We start from the raw sequence: 26,360 nt of genomic DNA on the forward strand, positions 1-26,360 counted from the left end.
CCTCAAGGACAGGTGACTGCCACACACCACTGAGGGATGCCCACCACAGCAGGCGGGTCCTGGGCCAACCCTGAGCATGACCCTTGGGCCTTTAGCTCCCCCGGGGTAGGGCCACCAAGCCAGCCTGGGTCCCCAGCTGGCCTTCAGCCCTGTGGCTGCAACACAGGCTGGGCTGAGTCTCCCTGCTGTGAATATCAGATTAAATCCGCCATCCGTGCTGGCTTGCCAGTTTTGTGGGGAAGGACTGAAGCTGCAGCCGTCAGCATGGACACACAACAGGTTTGCTGATGCCTGCAAATCCCCGCCTTGGCTCTGCTCCCCGTCTCTGCGCCAGTTGCAGCACTGCTTGCAGCGCCGACCGCGCAGTATTAAATGGCCTGAGATGTTCCCGGGGTTGGCTGTGCCATGGGCTGTCCCCTCCCCTAGAGCTAATTGCATTTTTTCCTCCCCTTGTTCAATTATTGCCAGCCATGGGCACACAGACTCCAATCAGCATTGGCACAGCTTCTTCCAGTGTGCAGGGAGCTGGAAAGAGGCTTGGGCAGAGGGGTGTGGAGGAAGGCAGCCCCTGCCCCAGAGAGCTGAGAGCCAAGCACAGGGAGAGAACATGCTCAAACCAATCATTTATAGAGACTGAGGTGTCCCCATGGTGCAGCACACAGTGTCCTGGGCACCCCTGCGCAGCAGGACTGTGACCCTCACCATGGCACCTGGGCAGCACTGCCAGGCGCGGGGTCAGTAGGTGAAGCCGGCCTCCTCGTACACGGTGAACACCTTCTCCAGAGCGCACAGGTAGGCAGCGGTTCTCTGGTCCAGGCCCAGGTTGTATCTTGCAGCCGTGGTCATGATTTGCTAGAGAGAGAGGAGAGTTGTGAGCCCCAGAAGCACCCAGACACGCCAAACAACCTAGGGGATGCTCTGTCAGATCTGGAGCCGCCTGCGAGTGGCTCTGGGGATGCTCTGCCCCACAGCACGCCCCTGGGGACAGACCCTGAGCCCACAGGTGGGCTCCACGCACACCACTCATGCAGTCACCTCCCCAAGGGATGGCATGAGACCCCCCCCGCCAAGCAGTGCCAGCACTGCTGTGTACACCCTGGCTCCTCTAAGCAACCCTGGAAATGGGGAACACAAGTTTGGGGGAATGGAGAAAGGGACAGGGACCCAGCAGCAACAAGGAACACTGCTGAGCACAAAGCTTTAATCAGAGTGGAAACAGCCACCACAGGCTAGATGACCCCAGGCCTCGGGCTGACCCAGCGCGAGTGGTGATGGGGTGCTGGGGTTGGGCACCCCCCAAATACAGCACAGAGCCTCTGCAGCGAGGCCGGGAGCCCTCGCAGTACCTTGGCTGACTGCTCCATGGTGTAGGCCAGTCCTGAATACACAATGTCCTTCTCCGACGCACTCTGAGGGGGAGAACAAGTGAGTCCTTCATGGGAGAGGCTGGAGTTTGGTTCTCTGAACCCATTTAATTAAATACAGGCCCCTGCTCAGTGCATGACCACCACAGGTGGTCCAAGCTTCACCTGCCACATCTGCATCTGGCTCCAGCACATGGCTTGGCTCCTAAGGGACTCCCTACAGCACTCTCAGATTATCAGGCCTGTGCCACCACACACGGCATCTACACCCCATCCCTTTCATCAGTGGGGTGATACCGTGAGGGGACTCTGTGAGTGCCACAAGCTCAGCTTTCAGCACTGGGGTGGCAGATCGGAGTGTCTGGGAATGTGAGACAAGTGAGCCAGGACAAACCTCCATGGTTGTAGGCACTTACAGCCACGCGGGCCTTGAACTCCGGAGACGGCATGATGGGAATCTCCCCCTTGGCCTTGCCAAACCACTGCTCCAGGCTGTGCTGCACTGACTGCAGGAGGTAGTGACTGGATTCGCGCTCATACTCGAAGCTGAGGCGGCCATAGCTAACGTGGTTCAGGTTCTTCAGCCACTCAAAGAAGGATACGGTCACACCACCTGCATTCACATACACGTCCTGCCGAGGGAAGTACATGCTTCAGATTTGCTGCTTAGGGTGACCCCAAGACCCACAACAGATCTGCGGATCTCTCCTCCTCTGCCTTGGGTCTCTCCCATACCCTTGGGCTCTGCCCTCAGGGGCCATCCTGAGGTTACTGGGATGGCTGAATCCTAGAGCCACAGTGGCTCTGCGCTGGCCCTGAGCAGAGACACCCACTGCTCTGACACCCCATAGGATGTGGCAGTTTGCTGTTGGCCCATCAGCGACCGCAGGACATTCGAGTGCTGGCCACGAGCCCCATGGTCTGTTGTTGCTGCAGCTGAGAACCAACAAGGTTCAGATGGGAAACCAGCATCTGAGATTTGCTCTGGAGCTGGGGGAAAGGCAGGGAACAGGCACAATCAATGCCACCAGATCCCAGAGCCTGACAGACCCCAGCTGGATCCAGCTGTCACCACTGTGTGGCTATTAGCCATGAGTTCACCACCTCCCCATGTGCGTGGGCATGGACGTACCGGGATGACCAGGATGTTTCTTTGCAGGAATATCTCATGTGCTGCTGGTGTAGTGGGGCCGTTGGCAGCTTCTGCAATAATCTGAGAGCACAAGCAGAGAAGGGGTGAGATAGGTGGAAGATATCAAAGATGAAACCTGTGACAGGCTGCCCTCCCTGCTGCTGGGATGCCCTCCCCTGGTGGAAGCAGTCTGGGTACCTGCCCCCCAACCAGGGCTGTTCAGGATGAGCAGAAGCTCAGACCTCACATTTTGTATGAGATGATTGAAGACTCAGACCTTGGCTGTGACAGAGTCCCAGGTCCCAGAGTCCCAGGTCCCAGCACACCATGTTTCTTTGGTCCCTAGAGCTCATGGTGAAGGGACAAAGCTGGGGTTTGTAGAAGTCCCCTGCTTTGCTCACTCTTATCTGCTGCCTGTGATTTTCAGTGTGGCACGCAGTACCCTTGAGGATATCATCTCCTCTGCCGTGCGGGAAGGATCTGATACACTGAACACTGAGGATGCCATGGAGCCAGCCAAGGTGACTCCAACAAGCCTTGCTCCCTGCCAGCAAAGGGAAGGGCTTGGGCTTTCCTCCCCTCCCCAGGTTATGTGACCTGCCACCTTTGCCTCATGTTCCATCCCTCTCACGCAGAGGGCAAGTTGTCAGTGTGGTGGTGTGACACCTCCCTGGGGTGCTGAGTGCCCAGGGTGAAGGCACGGCCGGGCTGCTGTCACTCGCACACTGCGGCAGGGCCTGTGGGGGGTGTGTGGTGTGAGCGGTTTGTACCTTTGCCTGCACCCGGGGAGCATTCTCCCTTGTGAGCTGCTTCTCAACAGCGGCAGGGATGAGGATGTCACAGGGCACCTCCAGGATGCTGCCATCACAGGGCTCTGCTTTTGGGAAGCCAACGACGGTGCCATGGCCCTGGAATGAGCAGGAGAACACTGCTGGGCCTGGTGTGGCAGCATCATGCACTGCCTTCAGAGCCGGGCTCTGCAGGAGACGAGAGGCAGCCCCTTCTTCGTGGGCATTTCAGAGACAGGCACTGAACAGCCTGCCTAAGAACAAGGGCTGGGGGGAATGGGCTCAACTCACCCGCTCGTACTCTTCCAGCTCCTTGGGGTCAATCCCTTTGGGATTGTAAATGGCTCCGTCTGTCTCCCCAACACAGATGCAGCGGGCTCCGTACTCGTGCAGGTACTTCATGGTGTACAGCCCCACTTTTCCAAAGCCCTACGGCAGCACAGAGCACAGACAGTCTGGAGAAAGGGACGTCCCGGGGACAAACACTGAAAACTGACCCGCTGCTCTGGTAACAACCCCCTCTCAGGAGCGTGAGCTGAGAAGCACAAATAGGAACCCCTGACCTATAGCGGTTCTTGGTGAATGCTTTGGCTGGATGGAGACTGGGACCTGGTGGGACAGATCTCCTTGGCTAGTTAGAGGGTTGTGAAAAGCAGAGCCTGTGGCATAAGGGCTTCCAGCTCAGCCTGCCTTCATCACCTCCAGAGCCCCTGGACATGATGTTCCAAGCACAGCATGCCATTCTGTTTCTAAGAGCTGATCTCGATAAAAAGCAGATCCAGTGATTATTAACACAGTCCCTTGGTGGACACCATGCAGCACCCAGGCACAACCCGACCAGTCCTCCTGCACCCCACACCAAGGGGCTGCGATCAGCTGCCACAGCACCGGTGCAGGGCAGGGCCACGGGGAAAGCTCAGCTCTTCTCACGGGAACAGATGATTTTGCACAGTCTGCCCCAAAGCGCTTGCCAGCTTGGTACAGCTCCTAAAAGCAGCGCTCGATCCTGAGACCGCCAAAACAGCCCCAAACACAGCAAAATTACACACACAGTAGCCAAGGACTTCAGCTATGCCATTCTCTGCCATATCAGTGAAGCAGAAGGATGTGCAAAAAGCAAAGGGATGAGAGAAGGCAGGGCCCTTCCCGAGGGCACCGCACGCAGCAGCTCCGGGCACAGCCTCGGTTCAAAGCCTCCTCCCGCAGCACGGAGCTGCACTGGGCAGTGAGCGCTTGGAGGGATGTGCAGAGTGCTGCCCGCAGGCGAGACTTCAGCTGCGCGGTTGCCAGTTTATTTCTCCCTTGCAGAGAGCAGTGGTCTCAGCAGGGAACAGGCAGCTGCGGGCAGCGGATCGGGGCAGCAGTGTCTGGCAGAGCAGGAGATCCTGCAGCTACAGCAGGGGGAAGCACCTCCCTGCAATTATGAGCAGGCCCTGGGCTGCAGGGAAGGGAAGGTCCTTCCTGGAAGGAGAGGGGAGAACGCAGGGCTGGCACCCACCATGTCCCACAGAGCTCCCAGGCTGCTGGGCAAGGTGGGCCAGACCCACAGAGCACCCAGAAGGGATGGTGGCTGCACCCACAAGCAGGACCTTTGCAGTAGGTAACATCTCAGTTTGCTGTAGCCTGTTTGGAGGTGACAGCAATGTGAAGTTGTCCCTGGGGTGTGCTCCTTCCATCCAGTGTGGCAGAGCCCACTGTGTCCTGCTACCTCTCCGCTCTGCCTGTTGTGCAGGTGACAGTTGGTCACAGCTTCCATTTGATGAGTATTTTCAGACACAACAGGTACAGAGAAACATCAGGAACGCCCGTGCGGTGTGAGCAGTGCAGCACCCCTGCCCCTCCGCATGCAGTGGGTCTGAAACACTGCTCGCAGGAGTGCCAGCTGCCACAGGGTGAGGAGAGATTTGAGAAATCATGTCCAGGCAGAACTGCAGGAGCTGAGGTTGAAAGCTCTCCTGGAAAGGAGGAGCAGAAAGATCCCAAGGAAGTGCCCTCCTCAGAGCTTTAGCTGGGCCAAGCACTCACCTGCAGCACGAAGGTCTTGCCGGGGAAGCCGGGGCTCAGCCCGATGCGGTCCATGTACTCCGTGTTGGTGATATAGTTCTCGATGCCATGCAGGACCCCCCGCCCTGTGGCAGAGAGTCGCCCGTGGATGCCGCCCTGGCTGATGGGCTTTCCTGTCACACACGCCTGGGCATTGATGTCCTGCGAGGCCAGGATGGGGACAGCAAAGGTTACAGTCTCACCTGGTGCAAGTCCTCTAGTGAGGACATTCTCCAAATGGCAGCTTCACTCACCGTTCCCTAAGGCCTGACTAAAACTAAAGCAACTCTGGGCACAACCCTCCATAGTGCCCACAGCATCCCAGGTGCCAAACCAACACTGTCAGAGCTTACCCGGTACCCCAGTGTGTGGCTGTAGGTGTCAGCTATCCAGGACATCTCCCGCTCCCCAGTACTGAGATCAGGAGCCAGCACGTCAATCCCAGGTCCTGCGGAGGTAGAAAAATTTGTCAAATCCTGTCTTTGCAATTCGATTGCTCTGTTCCAACCAGTGGCATGTGTACAGCCAGGTGATTTCATAGAATCACAGAATGGTTTGGGTTGGAAAGGACCTTCAAAGCTCATCCAGTCCCACCCCTGCCATGAGCAGGGACATCTTCACCCAGATTGGGTTGCTCAGAGCCCTGTCCAGCCTGGCCTGGGATGTCTCCAGGGATGGGTCATCCAACACCTCTCTGGCCAACCTGGGCCATCCACTGGGCATGAACAGCTTTGGCTTTCACATGGTCTTTGCCTTGTCCCTTCCCACTACTTTCAAGTGAAGAGGGAATGTAAAGGTCTTTGCCTTGTGACCAGCACCCACTGAGCTCTCTTATCACATACAGGAGAAACCTTCACTCCTCCCTGCGACTGTGTGGGCCGGTGGGAGCAGAGGATAATGCCCAGGTGAGCCCCCACCCAGCCCCACCATGCGCAGTGCCGCACGAGGTTCACTCTGCTCCAAATTCGCAGCGCAGGCAGAGCCATGCGGTGAATGGGCAGCAGAACTCCAGAGCGGCGGGTGCTGTGACAGGCAGTGGGTGAACGGCAGCCCCTGCGCCTGCCCAGCCAGGCAGCTGCTGCCTGCAAGCCACACACAAAACTACTCTCACCTATAAATCCCTTCTTGGCTATTTGTATAGTAAAATGCCTTGTTATTTTCTCGATCTCATGTTCCTGCGCAAGAACAACAAAACACGGTTATTACTACAGGCCCCAATACAAATCACAGGGCCCTGGTACAGCACCAGGCAGCTCCCTTGACCACAACAGGCACACCCCAATGTCCCCAGGGGGTTAATTCACAGCAGCTGGGGACCCTGGATTGCAGAAAAGCGATGTGCGAACTCCTGGTCCCTTTGCTCAGTGCCCTTCCAACCCCTCGCTGATGCACAGATTCCCCCAGCACAGCAGCCAGCAGCAGGAGCGTCTCTCCTTCAGAGTCCCTGGCCAGATGCACTGACCCATCAATCAGAGTTCACCACCCCTCGCTCCACCCCAAGCTGCTTCTCACAGTTGTTGGGGGAGCATTACACACTATAAATGTCTCCCCCGGCTTGTCAGAGTGCATTGCTGTGATCTGCATGGGGAGGGAGGGCTGTGCAAATGGAGCGTGAGCGATGAGCTGCTGGCAGAGGAAGGAGAGGAGCAAACTCACCGAGTATTTCCTCGGATCGATCCTCACACCCGTCATGGCACCACCAAAAGGAAGATCTGGAAAAGAGTGGGTAAAGCAGACAGATGTTCTCTGCTGGCTTGCCTGCTCCCCGGCAGGAGGAGGTGACAACGGCAATCACGACCTTGTTGGCGAATCCCAGGGGTCACCCCCATGCTGCACACAGCTCCTCCTAACACCACGCAGCCCCCATGGAGCAGAGCTGAAGGCAGGACAGGACGCGGACCCTGAGCCTGCCACAGCTGGTAGCAGCCAGAGCTGAATCCATGACAACCCCGGCGCAGAGACCGTCTCTGAGCACTATGATGCTTGATGCTCCCTGATTAGCACAAACACCCCGGGCTGCCAGCGATGTATCCTGCAGCTACAGCAAGCCCTGCCCTTGCACATCTGTGCCCACAGGAACGTCCTGCACTTCTAGAGCACTTACGATTTTCAAAGCATCTAAGGAGCTTTTCTGACTCGCTGTATCGCTGCATCATCCCATGCGCAAGTCAACACACGCTTTACGTTCCCCTTGTACTTACCCACCACAGCGCATTTGTAAGTCATTAATGCAGCCAGGGCTTTTACTTCATCGACACTGATTGAGCTGCTGAAACGAACCCCTGGGAAAGGAGAGAGAAGAGATGAAGAGTCTTTGCCTTTTTATCGCAAATGGTACAGAGGCGCTGTAGGAAAGGCTTTGACACTTCTGAAGCGGCAGCATCCAGTCACAATAGGCAATCAGCAATTGTCCAGCTAGACCCACTCCCCCTGAACACCACAGCATGGACAGCAGGTTCCTCGCAGCCCATCACCCCACACGCACAGGCTTCTGCTGCGGTGAGCACCTCAAACAGCGCTGGAGCAGCACGGTGAGGCCTCAGGCTGAGGGGACAAGAGGCTGGGACCCCTCAGGCTCAGAACAGCCGTCGCTGCTTTGAGGCGTGTTTAGGGCAGCAGGTATGTGCTGTTTAGGATGAGGAGTCACACACAGGGGTGGTGGCGGCCATATGACTATTGTGCTCCCGTGGAGGGTGGCAAAGCTGCCTCCCCCAGGTGCCTCCTGTCCTGCGGGATGCAACCAAGGACAGCATCGTCCCGGGCACCTCAGGATGTGTCCTGACCCCCGCAGCATGAGCCCACTCGTGCGGGGCTGGGCAGGGACACAGAACTGGGCAGCAGGGCCACGGCGCCCGGCCTCACCCCCTTTGCAGGGCAGGCAGTGCTGGCTGTGCTGGACCCTCCAGCCCTGCACCACCTCCCAGGTGCCGCTGTCCCTGCGCAGGGGAAAAGACACCTCCAGGACGCAGCTGCAGCGCCGGATGGTCTCCAGGATCCCGCGCACCCAGGCCTGCCCACCCCGCCGGGCTTCTCCCGTCTCCACCCTGGCGGCTGCCCGCTTGAAGAAGGCCTCCACCATGGCCAGCAGCCCGGGGGCCCCGGGGCTGTCCCCCGCCGAGCCAGCCGTGCCCCGACAGCGCCTCGGCACCGCCACGGGGCCGCCCGGGCCCAGCCGCCGCACCGCGGCCCCCCGCACAACCACCGCCATGCCTCCGCCCGGCCAGCGGCCAATAACAGCTGCCCCGGGTGGCTGAGGGCAGGCCCTTTAGCAAACGGCGCTCTGATTGGCTGATGGCCTTCGGGACGGCCGTCGGGGGGCGCTGTGGAGAGTGGAATGGGTGGAGGGTACGGCAAGACTCTTCTGATTGGCTGATTCTCTGGCCAATGGGAGATGGGGAGATGCGGGCGGGATCTGACAAGGATACGATGGCCCGAAGGGGGTGGGGAAAGCGAGGAGGCGGGGCTAATTCGGGGGCGGGGTCATTGGGGGCGGGGCGAACCGGGAGCAGGGGCGGGTGTGGGGGGCGCTGTGGCTGTGGGGCTGTGGGACCGTGGGGTGCTGAGCGGTCCCACCCGGCTCCTGGGGTCTGCACAGCCCCACGCTGCCATCCCAGCAGCGGGGGTTATGCCCCCTGTGCCCCCTGGCCGATCGCGGGGCTGTGTCCCTGCCTGCACCCAGGAGCACCCCGGGCCATGTGCTGTGGTGTCCCCAGCGCAGTGCCCTCCCACCCGCGGAGCTGGGACACTGCCACGGGCTGTGCTTTGGGCACCTGGGGCAGAAGGTGCTGGCAGGGATCAGGACCCCCCAGCACCTCCGTGCTGAGGTGGCTGGCAGGGCAGCGCTATTTTTAGGGTGCTTGGTGCTTTTGGATCTCCTTCTGGTGCCCTTGTCATCCCAACTCCGGGCACCCTGTGGGTCCTCCCAGTGGAAGTATGGGGAGGGGAGGCTGGGGGGGCAGTGTGGGATGCACAGCTGCAGTTGGTGATGGGAGCCTGGTGCCCCTGGTGCCCCTGGTGCCCCTGCCACTCCCATTTGCCAGCACCCCATCAGCTCTCGCCCCGGCCTTCCTGCCCGCAAGTAACGTGGGCAGCCATGCGTGAAGGCGGTGCAGCAGTGAGCAGCCATGGGAAACCCATCACCTTTCTGCCCGGCAGCCCTGGAGGCGGCACACGCCCTCAGCCAGACCCTTTTGGCTGTGCCTTAGCACTCCCCGGCACCACCAGGCACCGGTGAGCCGGATGGCACAGAGCCAAGCCTGGGCCCAGCCGTGTGCCAGGCGTGTGTGCCCGCCTGCACCGGCGTGTGCGGGCACCGGCGACGTGCTGGCGGCTGTGGGGGAGCCCGGCGTGTTCACGTGGCGCTGCCCGTGCGAGCGTGGGAGGTGGGCCACGGTGCCAGGGAGGGGGCTGCCATGCTACCTGCGCCGGCAGCCCCCTCCGCTGAGGGAGAATGCGCTTTTCAGGCAGCTGCCTGACTCCTCGCGCGCCGGCAGCGCGGGAGTGCGTTGCCAAGGCAATGGGGACCATCTTACTCATCCTCCTCGCTATTGTTCTCCTGCCAGCCCCGAGGTGCCCGGGTGGGGAGAGGAGGAGGAGGAGGCAGCTGGCCGGGGATGAAGGCTGCCTGCAGGGAGGGGAGGATGCTCCTCACGACCCCCCGAGCCAGCCCCGGTGGGGATGGGGATGTGCTGGGTGCTGAGATGCTGACAGGGACAGCGAGAGCAGCTGTCAGCAGAGTTGAGAGCAGCCGGTGAAAGCAAATGCCATGAGGATGTGGCCCTGCAGCCCCCTGCCCCGTGGCAAAGTCCTGGGCAGGGTGTGGGGGAGGTTTTCATCCCCTCCTCTGTCAGGACTTCATCCCACCCTTGGTGTCCCTTGTTCCTCCTTGTTCCCCAAGCCCAGGCTTGGGTTTGAAGCTACATGGAGCAGCGAGGGCTGTAAACCCATATCTGTGCTCCACACCATGCTCTGAACCCAGTCACTGTTGTGAGACTGGGATCAGCACACAGGACCATGGATGGGGAGAAACACCTTGCGGGGGGGACACATTGATGGGTGCAGTGATGCACCCTCACACCATCCATCCCAGCCACCTATTGGGGTGCCCAGCAGTGACATGGGGGTGCCCCACTCTGCCCCAGGGGGGCTAAAGCAATGCATTTTATTTTATTTTATTTTATTTTATTTTATTTTATTTTATTTTATTTTATTTTATTTTATTTTATTTTATTATTTATTTCATTATTTTGTTTTATTATTATTTTATTTCCATATCCTGCCTCCCTATTTTTAGCCTTCGGGGTTTTGTTCCAGCCTGGCTGTTTACTGGAAGGAGCATTTCCAACCTCCCTTGTCTCTAAGCAACCAGGTGTGCCAGCTCCAATCGTGCCAGCCTCACCCTATAGATCTATAGGGCCAGGGAGATGCTGCTAACATTAACCCAAAGATGGGGGAACCTCATCTTGGGGTTCCCATTAGCATGTCCCCCTCGGGCCCCATAGATCAGTAGCTCCTTCCCCAGTGCGAATACCCCAGGGCAGGGAGGGCATCCTGAACACATAGGGTGATGGGGGGCAGCTGGGGTGTTTTGGGGGGGTGCTGGAGGGTTTTGGGGAGATGCAGGGATGCAGGCGAGGCAGGCAGGCCGCCTTCCCCCCCGCAGCGCGAGCGGGAGTGCGTGGGAAGGAGTTAGACAAAGCCTGAGCCCGGGAGCAGAGGCAAGCGCTGCCGGGAGGGAAGCGGGGACGTTCTCCCCTCCCCGTCCTCCCCCACCCTTGGGCGAGGGGTGCGCGGGAGCCCATCTCCATCCCTGCTGCGCTGGCACCTTGTCCCTGTCCCTCGGGCCGGCTGGGGTGCAGCCCCCTCCCAGTAATGCCCGGGAGGGAAGCGACCGGCTCCATCACCAGGTAGGAGGGGGGACAGGGCTTTGTGTCGCTGTCACCCCCACCCGCGGGACCCACGCTAAGGGTTGAGGACCCACTGACCAGGCCGGTGCCAGCCATGTGCCCCGCTGTGCCCGGGTGCACCGGGGGGTGCCGGGGTGACCATCCCTGGGGGAGCCGGGGTGCTGATGCTGGGGGGTACTGGGGGCTGTGGCGTGAGTGGCGCTCCCAGGGCGGGCCGGTGCGGTGACAGCGATGACACCGGGGGGGGCTGTGAGCCGGGACCCCGCGGCAGCCGACCCTCCCTCGCCTCTCCACCGCTGACCGGGGGCGCCGGGGCGGGCGGGCAGCAGCCGGGGGAAGCGGCCCGGGGCGCGGTTGCGCCCCCGCTGCCGCCGCCGCCCCACGCATGCTCGCCGCCGCTGCCACCGCCGCGCCGGAGCCGAGCGGAGCGGGACGGGAGCGGGCGGGAGGATCCGCCGCCACAGGTAACGGTGGCCCCGGGGCGCACGTGGCGGGGCCGAGCCGGGCGCTGCGGCCGCCGCCGGCCCCGTACCGGCACCCCCACGGCGGGGGGCGGCGGCGCCGGGGACCCCGGCACGGGTGGCGGGGATGGGGGCGGCCTCCTCCGGGCCGGGGCTGCCGCGGGGCGGCTTTGTCCAGGCTTAGCCTGAGCACCGGGGCCAGGGCGTGCACACGCGTGTCCGTGGGTGCGGGTGTGCCCGTAGCCATGTGCTGGCGTGTGCACACGCGTGTGCCGGGGCTCCTCCGTGAACGGCAGTACCGGGGCAGCACGCCCAACCCCGGCCCGTAGGTGCTGTTAGAACAGGTGGGGGTGCGGGGCAGCACGCCCCCCCCCCGGGAATGGGGTGCTGCGTGGGAAGACGGGGACGGGGGGGCGTTGGATCGTTGCCTCCGGGGTCCCGCCGCTGCTGGTGGCTGCGGGGGGTCGGTGCGAGCCTGGTCCAGGCTCCTGCCCCTTCCCTTCGCGGGGACTCCCTTGGCTCCAGCCGTGTCTGCTCTGCCCTGCCCTGCCCTCTCCGGGACCCACGAGTGGCCGTGGCCAGAGCCGTGGTGTGCCCCACGGCTGCGGGATGCGTGTGCTCCCAGCTGCAGAGGGACTCACTGGCACTGGGAGAGCTGAGGACTCCCGGAGAGCTTGGGGCTTCCCTGCTGTGCTCCCACTGCCCGGCTGCCCTGTGGGGCTGGGGAGGGTTTGGTGCCTATTGGGTGATACTGGCCTGTGTCCCCCCCACCATGCTGGGGTACCTGCATGCAGCCAGCTCTGCGTGGCACAGCATGGCTGGGAGCTCGCTGCACCCGCGACACGGGGCACAGGCTCGGAGCTCAGGGTTCCTGTGGCTGGGGTTCACGTGTCACTCCCACCTCTGGGGACAGTGGGCCCAGTGAGTGAAGAGGACTTTTGGGCTGCCCTGTGCCCCTGCCATGCCCTGCAGCCCCCTCAGCCCCCAGGCCCTGCTCGCTCTCACCATGTGCTGCACCCAGCTGGCAGGTGGGGAGTGCTGACCCCCCAGGCTCTCAGCCTGGCTCCCGGGGCCGTGCTCAAGCTGCCGCTCTCTCCGCAGGGGTACCTGTGCCTCGACCCCCTCTCTGGCAGCCACAGCAGTGCCTGGATCCCGCTCCCAGTCTGGCTGCGCCGGGGGAAAGCTGGCTTTTACGGTAAGCGACCGACACCATTCCTCCTGCGGCGCCGGGTGCCATCCTGTGCTGGAGCTGGTGGGTGCTCTGGGCGGCTGCCCAACCTGTTGTCATGGGTGGCACAGAGAAAAACGGTTGGGAACCAAGGGGCCCGGGGGTCTGTGCACTGCCCCTCCCTCACTGCCCCATCCTCTCTCTTGCAGACCCGTGGTGGGACTAGCATGGGAGAAGCCTTCCCCGAGTATGGGCAGTGCTAAGGAGCCCGAGGGGCTGCAGCTGCTGAGCCACCAGCCCGGGGCTGAGGACGCCTGCGAGCCCAGCGCCAGCTCCCCCGGTTGCCCGCTGGCGGGTGAGTGCCTGCCTGGCTCTGGCTGTGGCACGGCGGGCCATGCCATGAGGACCTGCTGTGCGGTCAAGACAGAGGCCCAGGGCACCACGGCCAGCCTGGCAACAGAGAAGAAGGTGGCATCACCGACAGGACCAGCTCCTGGCACACTTCTGGACACCAGTGTGGAGCTGAGTGTGGCAGCAGGGAGCTGCGGGGGACCACGTGGCGCTGCCCCTGCCTGCAGTCTCGCAGGGATGGGGGGCCCTGGCACCCAGAAGGAAAGCACGGCCCCCATGCCGCCCCAACCTGAGCCCTGCCTCAAGGCACCCAGCAAGGACACTGGGAGCACAACGGCTCCTGCCAAACATGTGGCGTTTGTGGAGCCTGTCGCAGGTGCCGAAGGAGATGAGCTGCTAAGCCAGGAGCAGCCCCAGGGTGGCATGGGGATGTCCCCAGGCGTTGTGCCCAAGCTGGGCGGTGACGAGGATCCCAAGCACTCCCAGGGGGGCACAGCAGAGCCCCCTGGTGCCGGCACTGCAGGGAGCGGGGGCCGAAGCGAGGCAGGGCCAAGCCCCGCTGCCCTGGGCCAGGGCAGAGCCGAGGGGAGCCCGGCGCAGGATGTGGATGCCGGGAGCAGCCAGCAGCCCCGGACGGCCAAGCTGCTCTGCGAGTCCTTCTCCTTTGAGGTGACCCCACCACAGGATGCTGGGACGCAGGACATGGGGACACAAGTGGACAACCGAGCATCCCTGGTATCAGTGGCCTTGAGCCCCATGAGCCCCCCGAGCGGGGCTGCTGCCTTCACCTTCCCCAAGAGAGAGACGGGCTCCGCTGCCCCCCCACGCCTGGAGCCCTCCAAGAAGGATGCAGAGATGCAGGTGTCCATGCCCGTGGAGACCCGCTCGGTGGCCACTGGGCCCATGACACCGGTGGCCAAGTCCCCGCAGGCCTCGTACCCAGAGGTGCATGTGAAGGGGACGGTGGCAGAGGAGGCTCCAGAGCCCATCCGGGAGGTGAGCTGGGATGAGAAGGGGATGACGTGGGAGGTCTACGGGGCCTCCATGGAGGTGGAGGTGCTGGGCATGGCTATCCAGAAGCACCTGGAGAAGCAGATCGAGGAGCATGGGCGGCAGGTGGTGATGACCCCACAGAGCACCCGCACCGGCTCCGTCAAAGGAGCCCCCCGCAAAGGCGAGGCCAAGGGGCAGCCCAGCGTCTTTCGGGCTCTGCTGCAAAACGTCCGGCGGCCACGGTGCTGCTCCCGCGCCGGCCCTGCCATGGAGTGAGCCACTGCCTGCACTGGTGGGGTAGGGGTGCCAGGGGGAGGGGTCCCTGCTGTGGCATCCTGAGACACCTGCTGCAGGTGTGCAGGGCTCCTGGGGCTGGGGTGGATGGTAATGGAGCACTGCATGCGGGCACAAGGCGTCTCCTTTGCCAGGGGTCCCATTGCCAGCCTGAGGTCCCCCCACCAGCCTGGCCCCATGGAGATGTCCACGGACATGAGTGCCACGTTTCTGTGCATGGTGGCTTTTTTTAGCATGAAGAAGCACGTGGCTCCTTCCAGACGGAGGTGGCTGCTCCTGGGGCATCTCCTGCCCATGACACAGGTCTGGTGATGGCTCAGGGTGGCCACGGGCAAGTTGCTGCTGGCTCCTCTGAGCTCTGTCCTGGCTCATGCTCTGGGCAGCAGTGTCGCTCCCCATGCTGGAGGGATGCTGGTGCATCACAGTGCCACCACTTCACCAGCCCAGGGTTTGGCCATGCTCCGACCAGCCCATGCTGTGCACACGCAGGTCCCCGTGGCTGCCCAGGGTGGGGGCATTCAGCCCAGCCCACCACAGCCCTGTCCCCTCTGCCCCGCTGCCGTGGGTGCCCTGGAGCTGGGGGGACATGGCTACGCAGGGCACTGGCGCAGATCTCAAATGGGAGAGACTGGCCAACCACACCTGTAGTGAAGAGCCGCTTGTCCCCATCATCACTGTGGCTGGAGGCACTTGGGAAGTCTGTCCGCACAGCCTCCAGCCCTCCCTACCTGGGGACCTGCCTGGGGGTGGCCACCAGAGCTCAGGGCAAGCTCGCAGTGCTGGCGGTGGGGATGAAGCCTGACCTGCCATCCAGCCTGCCCAGTGCCAGAGAGGTCCTGTGTGCTGGGGACGTGGGTGCATGTCCCCGTGCAGGTCCCTCCAGCCCCACTGGCTGCTCTCCCCCACAGCAGCCGGGGCTGCGCAGGCTGCAAAGCGCTGCCACTTTTTACAGCTGGGGTTTTACAGGGCAGGGGGGAGGGGGGCTTTTACTGAACCGTGTTTGCATTTTTCGGAGCTTTTTAAGAGACACTTTCAGGCGTGCACATCCTGCCTGGGGCCACCTCCTCCCCAGTGGCCTGTGAGGCTGTGACCCTCTTCTCGAACACCTTTCCTACATTGCCTGCACCCCACTGGCCTGGAGAGCATTGGCTGTGAGGGGTTGGTGCGCAGGGGGAGCTGAGCATCCCTGTGGCCAGCAGCACCATGGCATCCCACTGAGATGTGGGTCCTGGCCCTGCGCAGAGGACCGGCCCCACAAGGGGGGGCCCAGATCTGTGCCAGCTTCTGATGGGCAGGAAGCTGCAAACGGGGGGTGCTTGGGGAGCTGCACCATCTCGGCAGAGGTGCAGGAGGGCTGGAGGTGCTGGGGGCACTAGTGCAGCTGCTTCCCCTCTTGAAGAGGCAAGTCTTGCCCCCCCAAACTGCTGTGGTACATCCTGGGCTTATTTTGGCCCGGCGTGGCTGTCTCTTGCCCTGGGGAGGGCTGTGAAGGACTTGCTGAAGTGCCAGCCCGCAGCTAGTGCCCGCTCTGTGCCGTGGTGCTTACCGGAGCCGGCTCTACCCCGTGCTGTGGGCTGCAGGAGCGGTGCCATGGCCATGCAGGGAAGGCCAGGAGCCCTGGGGCATCACTCTGCCCCAGGCTGTCCCCCACTCCAGCCCCGCGCTGCGGAGCGGCGGCACAGCGGCACCGCGGAGCTGCGGCATACTGGCACCGCGGCTGCATCACCTACTTTCTTCTTTTTTTTCCTCTTTTTTGGGGGGTTGTGGGGAGGAAGGGGGCGGGAGGACCAACCTGTCAATGTGGATGTTGGGTAATAAAACCTTGTACAAACCTCTGGCGGGGCTGCCTGCACCTCCCTCCCCTGGGGCTGAGCAGGGACAGTGGGGCAGCCCGGGGAAGGTTCCCAGTGACAAGAAGCCAGGCCAAGCCCCGTGGTGACACTCACCTCCCTCTGATGCCTGCCTGGCCCGAAACCAGCACCTTGTGCCAGGAGAGATGACCGCAAGCTGGATGAGCATCCCAGACAGATGGGCTGATACCCACAGGACACCATGACCCCTGTGGGACAGGTTTATTGCCAGCCTCTGAACCCAACATCACCAAAGCAGCTGCTTGAGTCCTGCTCTGGCCCTGCTGCTCCCTGCTCACAAGTCCGTGGTGGTGAAGGTGCTGTTGATGTATGCCATTTTGGTGGGCTCCTTCAGGTTCAGGGCGGCCACCAGCGCCTCCTCGTCGCCGGGGCCTGTCAGCTGCGCATTGCCCTGCTGCAGGAGGAGACCACGCTCAGAGGGGATGGGGACCAAGATGGGGGACAGGGACACCCCTGTCCTTCCCAGGAACTGGGGGCTATCAAGGAGATTGAGATGAAGGGACACCAGGGATGCAGGAGCCCAGGGGGCACAGCAGAGAGGAGGGGATGTGGGGTGCAGTTGCAGGACTCCCTGCTGGGCACCAGCAGCTCTTTGCACACTCACTTTGGCCTTGAGGTTCTTGTCCTCAGGTGCATTTACTGTGTTTTCATCCAGGGAATTCACACTGTGGAGAGTGGAAGGTGGAGGGTAGAAGAGGGCCCAGGCTAACAAGGACGAAGCCTGATGGCCCCATGGCCTTGAGGACCTGCCTGCAGAGCTCACCTGGCCACAGAGAGGGAGTCCTCGTGGAAGCCCAGGTCATGGGAGGGATCGAGCGAGAGGTTCAGCATAGGGTTGGCCCTGGCCAGAGATGGGTGACAGGTGAGTGACTGTCCCCTGGTCCAGCCTGTGGCAGCCGTCTCCCCAGGCAGGAGTGCTGTGACAGTGAGCCCTGCAGCTCCTGGTGTGGGGATGTGCCTGGGCTGTCCCCTCCTGCCGCAGGGAGCCCCCACTCACCCCTCTGCATTGTACTGGTTGGTGCCGGGGATGCCGGCTCCCTGCTGCACTGTGGCAGGGCTGAGCGTCGTGGCCACCTTCAGGGCTTTCATCGCACTCAGCTTCCTCTTGTAGCTGCAAAGCCCAGAGATGCGGCAAATGAGAGGGGCAGGGGGCAGCTGGGCCATGGGGTGGGGTGGGCAGGAGCGGGATGGAGGGTGGGGATGGGTCTGGGGGTGCCAGTGAGGATGAGGGGCAGGAGGGGGTGCAGGCAGTGTGGTACCTCCTGGTGGTGAGAACCAAGACCAGGGTCATGATGAGGATGAAGACGAGCAGGAACGCTGCCAGGCCTCCAATGATGGCGATCAGCTCCGTCTCCCTGGTGGGCTTGACCACCTCCCCGGGGCCCTGGTGCAGAGCAGGGGTGAGGGCACAGCCCCAGCCTGCAAATCCCCCCCAAGCCCCAGGCCCACCCGGGGCTGGTGCCGTCTCCCCACGCCCCTCGCCCAGCCCCACTCACGATGACAGCCAGCCCCAGCTTCACCAGCTCGGCCAGGACCAGTGGGTCAGACTGGATGAGCCTGCCGAGGAAAGCAGAGACGTGAGCAGCGGGGCCGGAGCGGGTGTGCGATGGTGCCCGTGTGTCCCCCCCACCCCAGCACGCACACGCTCAGCTGGTTGACCTCCAGGGCAGTGCCGTTGCTGTAGACGAAGTACGCCTCCATCACCGACTTGGCTTCCACCCTGCGGGATCAAAGATGCAGGGTGAGCAGGGTGCAGGGTGCAGTGCCCTGCCCCATGGTGACCTCCTTCCCCCGATGCCACCGCCATGTCCCCTTCCCCACCACCTGCAGGGCCCCACTCACTGGGAGGCGCGGGTGTCCTCCAAGCCCTGGATGGTCACCACATAGACCCCTGCCTTGGTGGCGCTGGTCAGGGCCCTGGAACAGGAGGGATGGCGTGAGGTTGGGCTGGGTGTCCTGCTGCTCTGCTCACGGGTATGGGGAGCAGCTGGACCCCCTGTAGCCCTCAGCTCCAGTGGGGACCTGCCTGCCCCCGTCCCCTTCACAGTCTGAAGCTCAGAGACATGGTCGGTGGGTGCTGGTCTGTGTGCTCATGTCCCCCGCTGCACAGCCAGGCACCCCCCGCCCCAGCCCGGCACCCCTTACACTTTGATATTTTCCAAGTTACTCTGGACTTCCTCCACTGTTGTCACAAACTGGAGGCGAACACGGTAGCTCTGATCCACTGTGAATATCTGTGTGGGCAGAGCAGGGGTGAGCGGGGCTGGGCAGGGCGCAGGGCGTCCCTGGACAAGGGGACGGGGTGACACTCACGGTCAGCACGGTCTGTGCCACATGCACTGGTTCCTCGCCATCCCGAGCCTCCACTGTCACATGGTATTGCCCCTTCAGCGAGCCATCAAGGTTGCTGGCCACCCTGCGAGGACAGGGACGTCAGCGACCCCACAGGACATTCCTGGGAGGGTACCACCATCCTCCGAACTCCACCCTGCCACCAAACCCGGGCAGGACCCAGGATGGCTTTGTCCCCTTGCCAATCTGCGGTGGCCCTGCCCACACCTCTGCCTGGCAGCAGGCAGGAGCCGAGCCGCGTTCCCCCACCCCAGCCCAGACCCATGGCCTCACTGGATGCTCCCAATGTAGCTGTCGTCCTTGGCCGTTGTCACCACCTTGAAGAGGTTTTCGAAGGGCTGGCTGACACCGTTGTCCTGCACAAGCACCACGCTGGCGATGGAGAAGGTGATGGCTCCCCTCCGCCCCGAGTCAGCATCCGTGGCCTGTGGGAAAAGCGTGGCAGGAGCACGGATGGGTATGGCCACCACTTTCCCATGGCGGGGATGGGTGAGCCTGGCTCCACAGACCGACAGCACACACACAGCTCCTCACCGTCACGGTAGCCACTTGCAGGTCCACAACAGAGATTTCGGGGACAACCACTGCCAAGGACAGAGAGGCGGACAGTGTGGTCATGCTGGTGTGCAGCCAGACCTGCTGCAGACCCCATGGCCACACAGCCCCCAGGCTCAGCCAAGCTCTGAGCGGCCCCCCGCACAGCCCTTGGCCCTGCACCTCGCACAGCCCTGCCCTGGCTGGGGGAAGGTCCCGCTGCTGGGGTGGTGACAGAGCATGTGTGGGCACAGGGAGGAGCCCACAGGGTGCACCAGCCCCAGCTGCTCACCAAAGGTCTCCGAGATGGGCTTGAAGACTGGTGTGTTGTCGTTCACATCGGTGATCAGAATCCTTAGGGTTTCTGCAAATGCCCCAAAAGCAGAGCTCCAGTCACCAACAGAGCAGCCCTGCAGCACCCTTCTCTGCTTCCTGTGGGAGCCCCATCCTCCCAACAGGCTCAGATCCCCGTGGCAGGGGCCAAAAGAGCTGGGGACACCCTCCCTCCATCGCCAAACTGCTCAGCTCCTGCCCTGCTCCCAACAGCTCCTCCTGGGGAGCAGCAGAGGCAGGTCCCACCGCCCACCATGCCCGGTGGTGGCGGCAGGAGCGGGCAGGGGCTGCCGTACCGTTCTGGCTGTAGCGGTTGCCCTTCTCGGTGTACAGGTCTTCAGCCCGCAGTGTGAGCACCACCTCGTCACACAGCTCATAGTCAATGTCCGAGCTGTTCACCAGCACCGAGCCGTTGGGTGTCAGTACGAACCAGTCCCAGCACACATCCCCAGCGCTGCTCGCCCCCTTGAAGCAGGCGACTGCCAGCTCCTCGAAGACCAGCGAGTGGTTGGTGTCTGGGTCGGAGGCGACCAGCGTGCGGACCAGACCCTGCTGCGTGCCGTTCTCGCTCACGCGCACGTCCTGCAGCGAGGCCGGCAGGATGGTGGGAGGCTCGTCATTGACGTCTAGGATGTGGACCACCACCGGGACGTTGGCAGTGTCCCCCACATTGTCGGCGGCTGTGTTCTCCGCCAGCACGACCAAGGAGAAGAACTTCGGCTGCAGGGTGTCATAGTCCAGGGACACGTCAGGGTCCACGGACAGCTGCCCACTGTAGTGCCCTGACGCCAGGTAGGATGAGCGGATTAAGAAGTTGCTGGAGCCACTGCCCCTCTGAAGTTGGAAGGAAATGCGGGAATTGATCTCTGTCCGATCGGCATCTGTGGCCTCCACCTCACCCACAAAGGACCCTGAAGGTGGAGACAGACACTCAGTGGCCAGTGGGCATTGACTGTGGGCCACTGCTCATCACACAAGCCTAGCCACGCAGCTTCTACCTGGAGAGTCTTCAAAGACTGAGAACTCATATGACTGGTTGAGGAACACGGGTGCATTGTCATTCACGTCCTGTAGAAGATAAAGTCCATGGCTGTAGCTGCTCCAGGAAACAAGGTCCCCCACAGCAGGCTGGGGACAGGAGTGTGGAAGCCTGCCTGCCTGCCTGCAGGAGGCACACAAGCCCTCTCCTGCCTCCCTGCATCAGCTATTTCCTCTGCCTGCACAGAAGGTCTGGGGACACGGTGCCCCTGCCACAGCCAGGGATCTCACATCCCCTCCTTGCCCTTACATCCCAGCTCCAACCCCTGCCTGTCCCACCACATCCCCACTTGTGCCCAGGGCTCACCCCCACGGTGATGGTGACGTTCACCAAGGTGCTGCGCTGTGGCACGCCGTGGTCATACACCTCCACTGTCACCACCATCTGTCCCCGCTCATCTTCCAAGGCCTCGCGGTCCAGCGGCTCCTTGCTGTGCATCTCACCTGTGATCTCATTGATGGTGAAGTTGTTGCTGAATGGTCCTGGCAAGATCCTGAAGCCCAACTTGCTGTTGGGGTTGCCAGGCTCATCGTTGTCAATGGCCTGTAAAGGTCATGGGCTGGAACAGGGCTGTCCGGCCCCTTGGGGACAGTCCCTGCTCCTCTCCAACAGCCCCCCATTGTCCACTCTACCTCTGTTGGTGCATACCTGGATCTGCGTGCTGACGTTCTGCCCCTCTTCCACTGAGATGAAGTACGAGCCAGTGACGATGGGTGTCATGTCGTTGTCATCCAGCACGGTGATCTCCAGCACAGTGGTGCCCACCAGGTTGCCCCCATCCTTGGCCTGGAGGTTGGCGTAGTAGATGGAGCGTGTCTCCCGGTCCAGCAAGCTCCCATTCTTCACCAGCACTGCCCCGGTTGTGGCATTCACCATGAAGATTTCAAGGCTACAACACACATGGAGCGATCACCGGGGTCCAACCTGGAGCCCCCCTGGCCAGGACGATGCCCTGGTTGCGGCTGACCGTGCCTCTACGTACATGCTCTGTGGGAGCAGCTGGTAGGTGATCTGGCCCAGGACACCGCTGTCTGGATCATAAGCCTAAAAGAGAGAGGGAAGTGTCTGGCCAATCCACCTCAGCTCCCAGAGCAGCGATGAGTCTGGGGCATCAACTGCTGGCAGTGAGCACCCCAAAACCGTGGCCCTGATGGGCACGGGGTCCCACAGCCCGTGTGCCTGCTGGCACTGTCTCCTTTCCATGTGCATAGAAAGACCAGTGCCCTCAAGGCAAGCTGCACCAGCAGTGCCAGGGGTGCCCAGGCCCTGCTTGGGGGCTGTAAACTGTTCCTGCTCCCTGGCCTGTGCCTGACCGTAATGTTTGGGGCGATGACGGTGCCATCAGGGCTGTTCTCCATCACACTCAGGTTGTAGGTGCTCTGGGGGAACTCAGGGATGTGGTCGTTGCTGTCAATGAGGTCGATGGTCACGGTGGCTGTGGAGCAGCAGTCTGCGGGGTTCCCCGTGTCATTTGCAACGATCTGCAGGATGGAGAAGGGACAGTGACTGTCATGTGTCCCCAAACATGAGAAACAGACCTGTCCCACTCCAGCCCCACTCTCCTGCACCAAAGAAGCTGCCAAGGCAGAGCCATGTTCTGCTTTGGCTCTGAAGCCCTGCAGGAGAAGGGCTGTGTGTGCCCTGTGTCCTGGCATACGCAGGGAGCAGGGACTGTCCCCATGGCGAGGCAGCCCTATGGGTCCCACCTGCACCACCATGACGTGGCTTATCTCGTAGTCCACAGCAGATGGGTCTTGCACCAGGAGCTGGACCTCTCCTGTGCCTGTGATCTTTGCGGGGGAGACAGTGAAGGCGCTGGCACTTGGGCCCTGCAGGTACAGCTCGTAATTGCTGTTGATACCCTGCCCGGGAGAGACATGCAGGAGTGAGGGTGGGTGGTACAGCAAGGACAGATATCTGCACCCCAGCTTGGTTTTCCGGGACAGGCTCCCACCTTGTCTGGGTCATGGGTGACGATGCTGAGGTCGGACACAGGCAGTCTGGAGGAGGAGTGCTCTATGATGCTGCCCCTGAAGCTGTTCTGGGCATCAGCGGAGAAGTTGCAGTTGGGGAGGGAGCAGTGGTAGAACTGGGGCTTGTTGTCATTGACATCGGTCACCACGACTGTCACCAGAGTGCTGGTCTGGGCCACCCTGCCGTGGATGTCCAGGTGCTTCTCACGTGCCTGGGCAGGAGCAGAGTGTGGGTCAGGTGAGCCCGCGGAGAGGAAGAGGATGGGGATCCCCTTGCTGCCTCCTGCTCACCATGACTTCCAGCAGCACCTCCTCGCTTGGCAGCTGCTCACGGTCCAGGGGCCCACTCACAGTGATGGTGCCCGTTGTGGCATTGATAGCAAAGGTGACGCTGTCATCTAGGACAAGGGGACAGCAGGAACTGGCTGCGGCCACTGGGGAACGCAGGCCTCTGCCAGCAGGACAGGCTGCGGTGCCCGCCAGCCCAGAACCAGTCCCTGTCGTGCCCCCTACTGCCTGAACACCCCTCTGCCCATCCCACCCTGTCCCATCACTCACTGGTGATGCTGTAGGAGATTTCATCATTCACCCCCGTGTCTCTGTCCATGGCGGTGACAGTCAGCACAGTGGTGCCCTGTGGGGATACGGCCATCAGGGCAGGGACCCTGACACCTCCAGCTGTCCCCATGCCCAGTGGCTCAGACACTTTGGGGTGCCAGAGCCACCCAGGGGTAGGGACATGTCTCTGGGGAAGGTGAGCTCCTCACCAGGGCGCAGTTCTCTGGCACGGAGCCGGAGTAGGGCTCGTTGAGGAACCGTGGGTCCAGGTTGGGCAGGTCGCGGATGGTCAGGGACAGGTAGGTCGAGCTCTGCTGGAAGGTCAACACGTTGTGCAGCAACCCCCCACCATCCTGGGAAGCAGAACACCCGTTAGTCCCATGGTACTCTTACCTGGCAGCCCGGCACCCCTGGCTCAGCTGGCCCCCACCTTGGCAATGATCTTGAGCTGGTAGAAGGTGTTGTTGGCATAGTCCAGTGAGCCGTTGAGCACCACGCTCCCGTTGGGCAGGATGTAGAAGAGCCAGTGATTCTTTGCATTGTCTGGGATCACCTGGGCAGGGGACATCACCCTGTGTCACCAAGGCAGGGAGCAGAGGTGCCCCAGCAGAGATGGCGGCTCAATCCCCATGCTTCTGCCAGGCTTGGCCCACTGGCTGTAGGGACCCCCTGACACCTGGCTTGTCCCCAGCTTGCAGCTGTTCAGCACCTCGCACCCACTGCCCAGTGGGTGCAGAACCAGAACCCTGCTTCCCCAAAGACATGGGGCTGTCCCTGGCCAGGTCTCCCAGCACCTCTGCCCCACAGAAGTGGCTCAGGGGCAGGTTTTGGGTATGGCGTGCCCCTCTCTGTGATGTGCTGCTGCTCTCCAGCTGGCAGGCCGTAGGACCCCCAGCATCCTCCCAGCCACCTACCCCCCAGCACACTGACCCTCGGCCAGGTGTTGGGGCTCAGCCCCACGCTCACCTCCTCAATGCTGTAGCTGACTTTGGAGGCGTTCCCGGTGTCGCTGTCATTGGCAAACACGGTGTAGATGATGCTGTTGGGCTGCGTGTCCTGGGTGCACAGGAGGGTGTTGGTGGCATCACCCGAGAAAGCAGCATGGGTGGTGCTGGGACCAGCCCCTGCCAGCCCTGCTGTGAGTGCTCTGGCTGCTCTGGCCCTGCAGGGCTCCAGGGGCTGCCCAGTGCCGACAGCCATGCAGGGATAAGCTGCTGCCCTTGCTCAGGCTGTGCAGAGGCCGCATCCCTCCCTGACCCCTCCCGACCCCTCCCCGGGGCTCCCTGGGAGCAGGGGTTGTACCCCAGCTCTGGGGCTGCCAGAGCAGGGTCAGACGCAGCCCCACACCCTGTCTGCACCCCGATCCAACCTCATCCCAGCCCAGGCACTCCTTGATCAGAAACTCATCACAAGGGCAGAGTCCCGTCCCCACGCCCACGCCCTGGACTGGAGCAGAGGTGCCCGCTGGGAACTGGCCCAGCACTGGGTACTCCTGGGTCACCCCTGCCAGCAGCGCTGTCACCCCACGCCCAGGCACACCATCACCGCACACGCGGGTGTGGGGTCACCCGGTTCTTGGCACACTGTTGTTCCACTGCTGGCACACCTATGCCACAGGAGCCACCCAGTGCCCCTGCCCTGCTGCCCGCGTGGGCTGGGTGGTCCTGGGGAGGTACCTCGGGGACAATGGCTTCATATGGCAGGTGCTGGAAGACTGGGGCGTTGTCATTACGGTCATCCACAATGACTGTGAGCTTTCTGGAGACCTACCGGGTATCAGGGAGGGCACAGCGTGAGTGTGGGAGATGGTGCAACTGGATACAGCTCTAGCACCCCACAGCCAGCCAGCATCACCTGCCCCCAGGCCAAGCCCCCCTCCAGCCCCCTTCCCCACCCAGCTTCATCCACGGTCCCGCTGAGCCCCTGCTCCCCTCCCATCCCCATCCCTGGTGCAGCCACCCAGGTTTGCCCCGGTACTCACAGCTTCGTTCTTCCCATCAGACACCCTGACAGTGATGGTGAGCTTGGCCTGGGCCTGGAGGGGACACAAGACAGGTCTTGGTCAGGGCTTTGGGGCCAGGGACTGACCCACAGTACCACCATGAGCAGCTCCCCCAAAGGACTCACAGCTCTGCTCTTCGTCACCCCAGAACCCCAGCTTGGGCAGGGACATCAGCCCGGCCCGTGCCCTCACCTCACGGTCCAGGGAGTTCTTCAGCGTCACATTGCCTGTCTGGGCATCGACAGAGAAGTAGAAGGACTCTGCCCCATCGATGCCGTAGGTGAGCGGGTCCCCGTCTAGGTCAATAGCCGTCAGCTGGAAAGCCTGGTGGCCTGGGGACACAGGTGGCATCAGCCCCTGACAGAGGACCCCCTAGACCCTCCTCCTGCACCTCGGGGCCTCCCCGAGGCTGCCCCACTCACCCAGCTCCAGGTCCTCGGGCACGTGGACAAGGGTCATGTTGAAGAAGGGGGCTGTGTTGCCTGAAACTACAAGGAGAAGGTGTGCTGAGGAGCACCCCTGCGCCAGGCTCTGCCTGCACCCCACACCTGGCAGCACCTACATAGCTCTAGCCCCGGATCCCAGCCATGATTTGGGTCTCCAGGGCAGGCAGGGGAACCCACCACCCCTCACCTTCCTCCTGTTCATCCCACACCTCCCATCTCCATCACACACTTGACCTCCAGCTGCAGCACCCACACTGGGTGCCATCCCTGCTGCCTGGCCCACTCTGCTGTGCCCTGAGGCAGCAAGGTTGCCCTCGGGGTTCCAAGGTGCCCAAGGGGTGGGCAGCCGTTCTGGGGACCCCAGCTGCCCTCAGGGAGTTCAAAACAACTGCTGGGGGCTGAAAGCACTTCCAACACCTGCCCACCCGCTCCAGCTGCTGAGCAAAGTCCTCACCTGCCGTCAGGAGGAAGGGGAGCAGCATCAGCGAGCGCAATGCCATCCTGCCAGGGAGCCTGCGGACACACACCAGAGAACCAGCGCCTGGGGCTGATGGCTCCCACCAAGCACCCCAAATCCCTCCTGGGGAGCAGCCCCTGAGGCAGGAGGGGCTTCGGTGGGGGCAGTCCGCTCTGCTGAGCTGGGCTGGTGAGCAAACACCAGGCTCCATCCCTGGGGACGCGACATAGGGGGACAGAGGTGGCCACCAGTTGCTGGAGACCATGGAGGTGCTTGGGGACCCCAGGACCCTCTC

The 26,360-nt window shown here is 62.3% G+C and overlaps 2 protein-coding genes across 2 annotated transcripts; both read right to left on the reverse strand.

The window, feature by feature from the left end:
- Positions 1-735: 735 nt before the first annotated feature.
- On the reverse strand, positions 736-8,535 carry LOC309445289 (glutamate dehydrogenase, mitochondrial-like; the record flags this gene model as incomplete). Its single annotated transcript, XM_082063919.1, has 12 exons — positions 736-852; positions 1,347-1,409; positions 1,781-1,996; positions 2,497-2,577; positions 3,267-3,404; positions 3,576-3,713; positions 5,310-5,489; positions 5,681-5,775; positions 6,439-6,502; positions 6,984-7,039; positions 7,529-7,609; positions 8,190-8,535. 12 exons carry the CDS (start codon positions 8,533-8,535, stop codon positions 736-738), a joined length of 1,575 nt encoding a protein of 524 aa, XP_081920045.1.
- Positions 8,536-16,645: 8,110 nt separating this feature from the next.
- Positions 16,646-26,111, reverse strand: CDHR2 (cadherin related family member 2; the record flags this gene model as incomplete). Its single annotated transcript, XM_082063422.1, has 31 exons — positions 26,063-26,111; positions 25,585-25,650; positions 25,355-25,494; positions 25,142-25,195; positions 24,837-24,926; positions 24,127-24,216; positions 23,591-23,713; positions 23,370-23,513; positions 23,161-23,236; positions 22,894-23,000; positions 22,584-22,814; positions 22,336-22,491; positions 21,943-22,110; positions 21,612-21,673; positions 21,278-21,518; positions 20,936-21,172; positions 20,589-20,658; positions 19,887-20,501; positions 19,550-19,621; positions 19,258-19,307; positions 18,997-19,148; positions 18,685-18,787; positions 18,517-18,605; positions 18,214-18,288; positions 18,014-18,091; positions 17,868-17,928; positions 17,631-17,755; positions 17,369-17,482; positions 17,135-17,212; positions 16,976-17,036; positions 16,646-16,765 (listed from the first exon to the last, which is right to left on the reverse strand). Exons 1-31 carry the CDS (start codon positions 26,106-26,108, stop codon positions 16,646-16,648), a joined length of 3,894 nt encoding a protein of 1,297 aa, XP_081919548.1. The 5' UTR covers positions 26,109-26,111.
- Positions 26,112-26,360: the final 249 nt, after the last annotated feature.

Source organism: Streptopelia decaocto (assembly GCF_964273445.1).
Source record: "Streptopelia decaocto genome assembly, chromosome: 12".
NCBI classification, from domain to species: Eukaryota; Metazoa; Chordata; class Aves; order Columbiformes; family Columbidae; genus Streptopelia; species Streptopelia decaocto.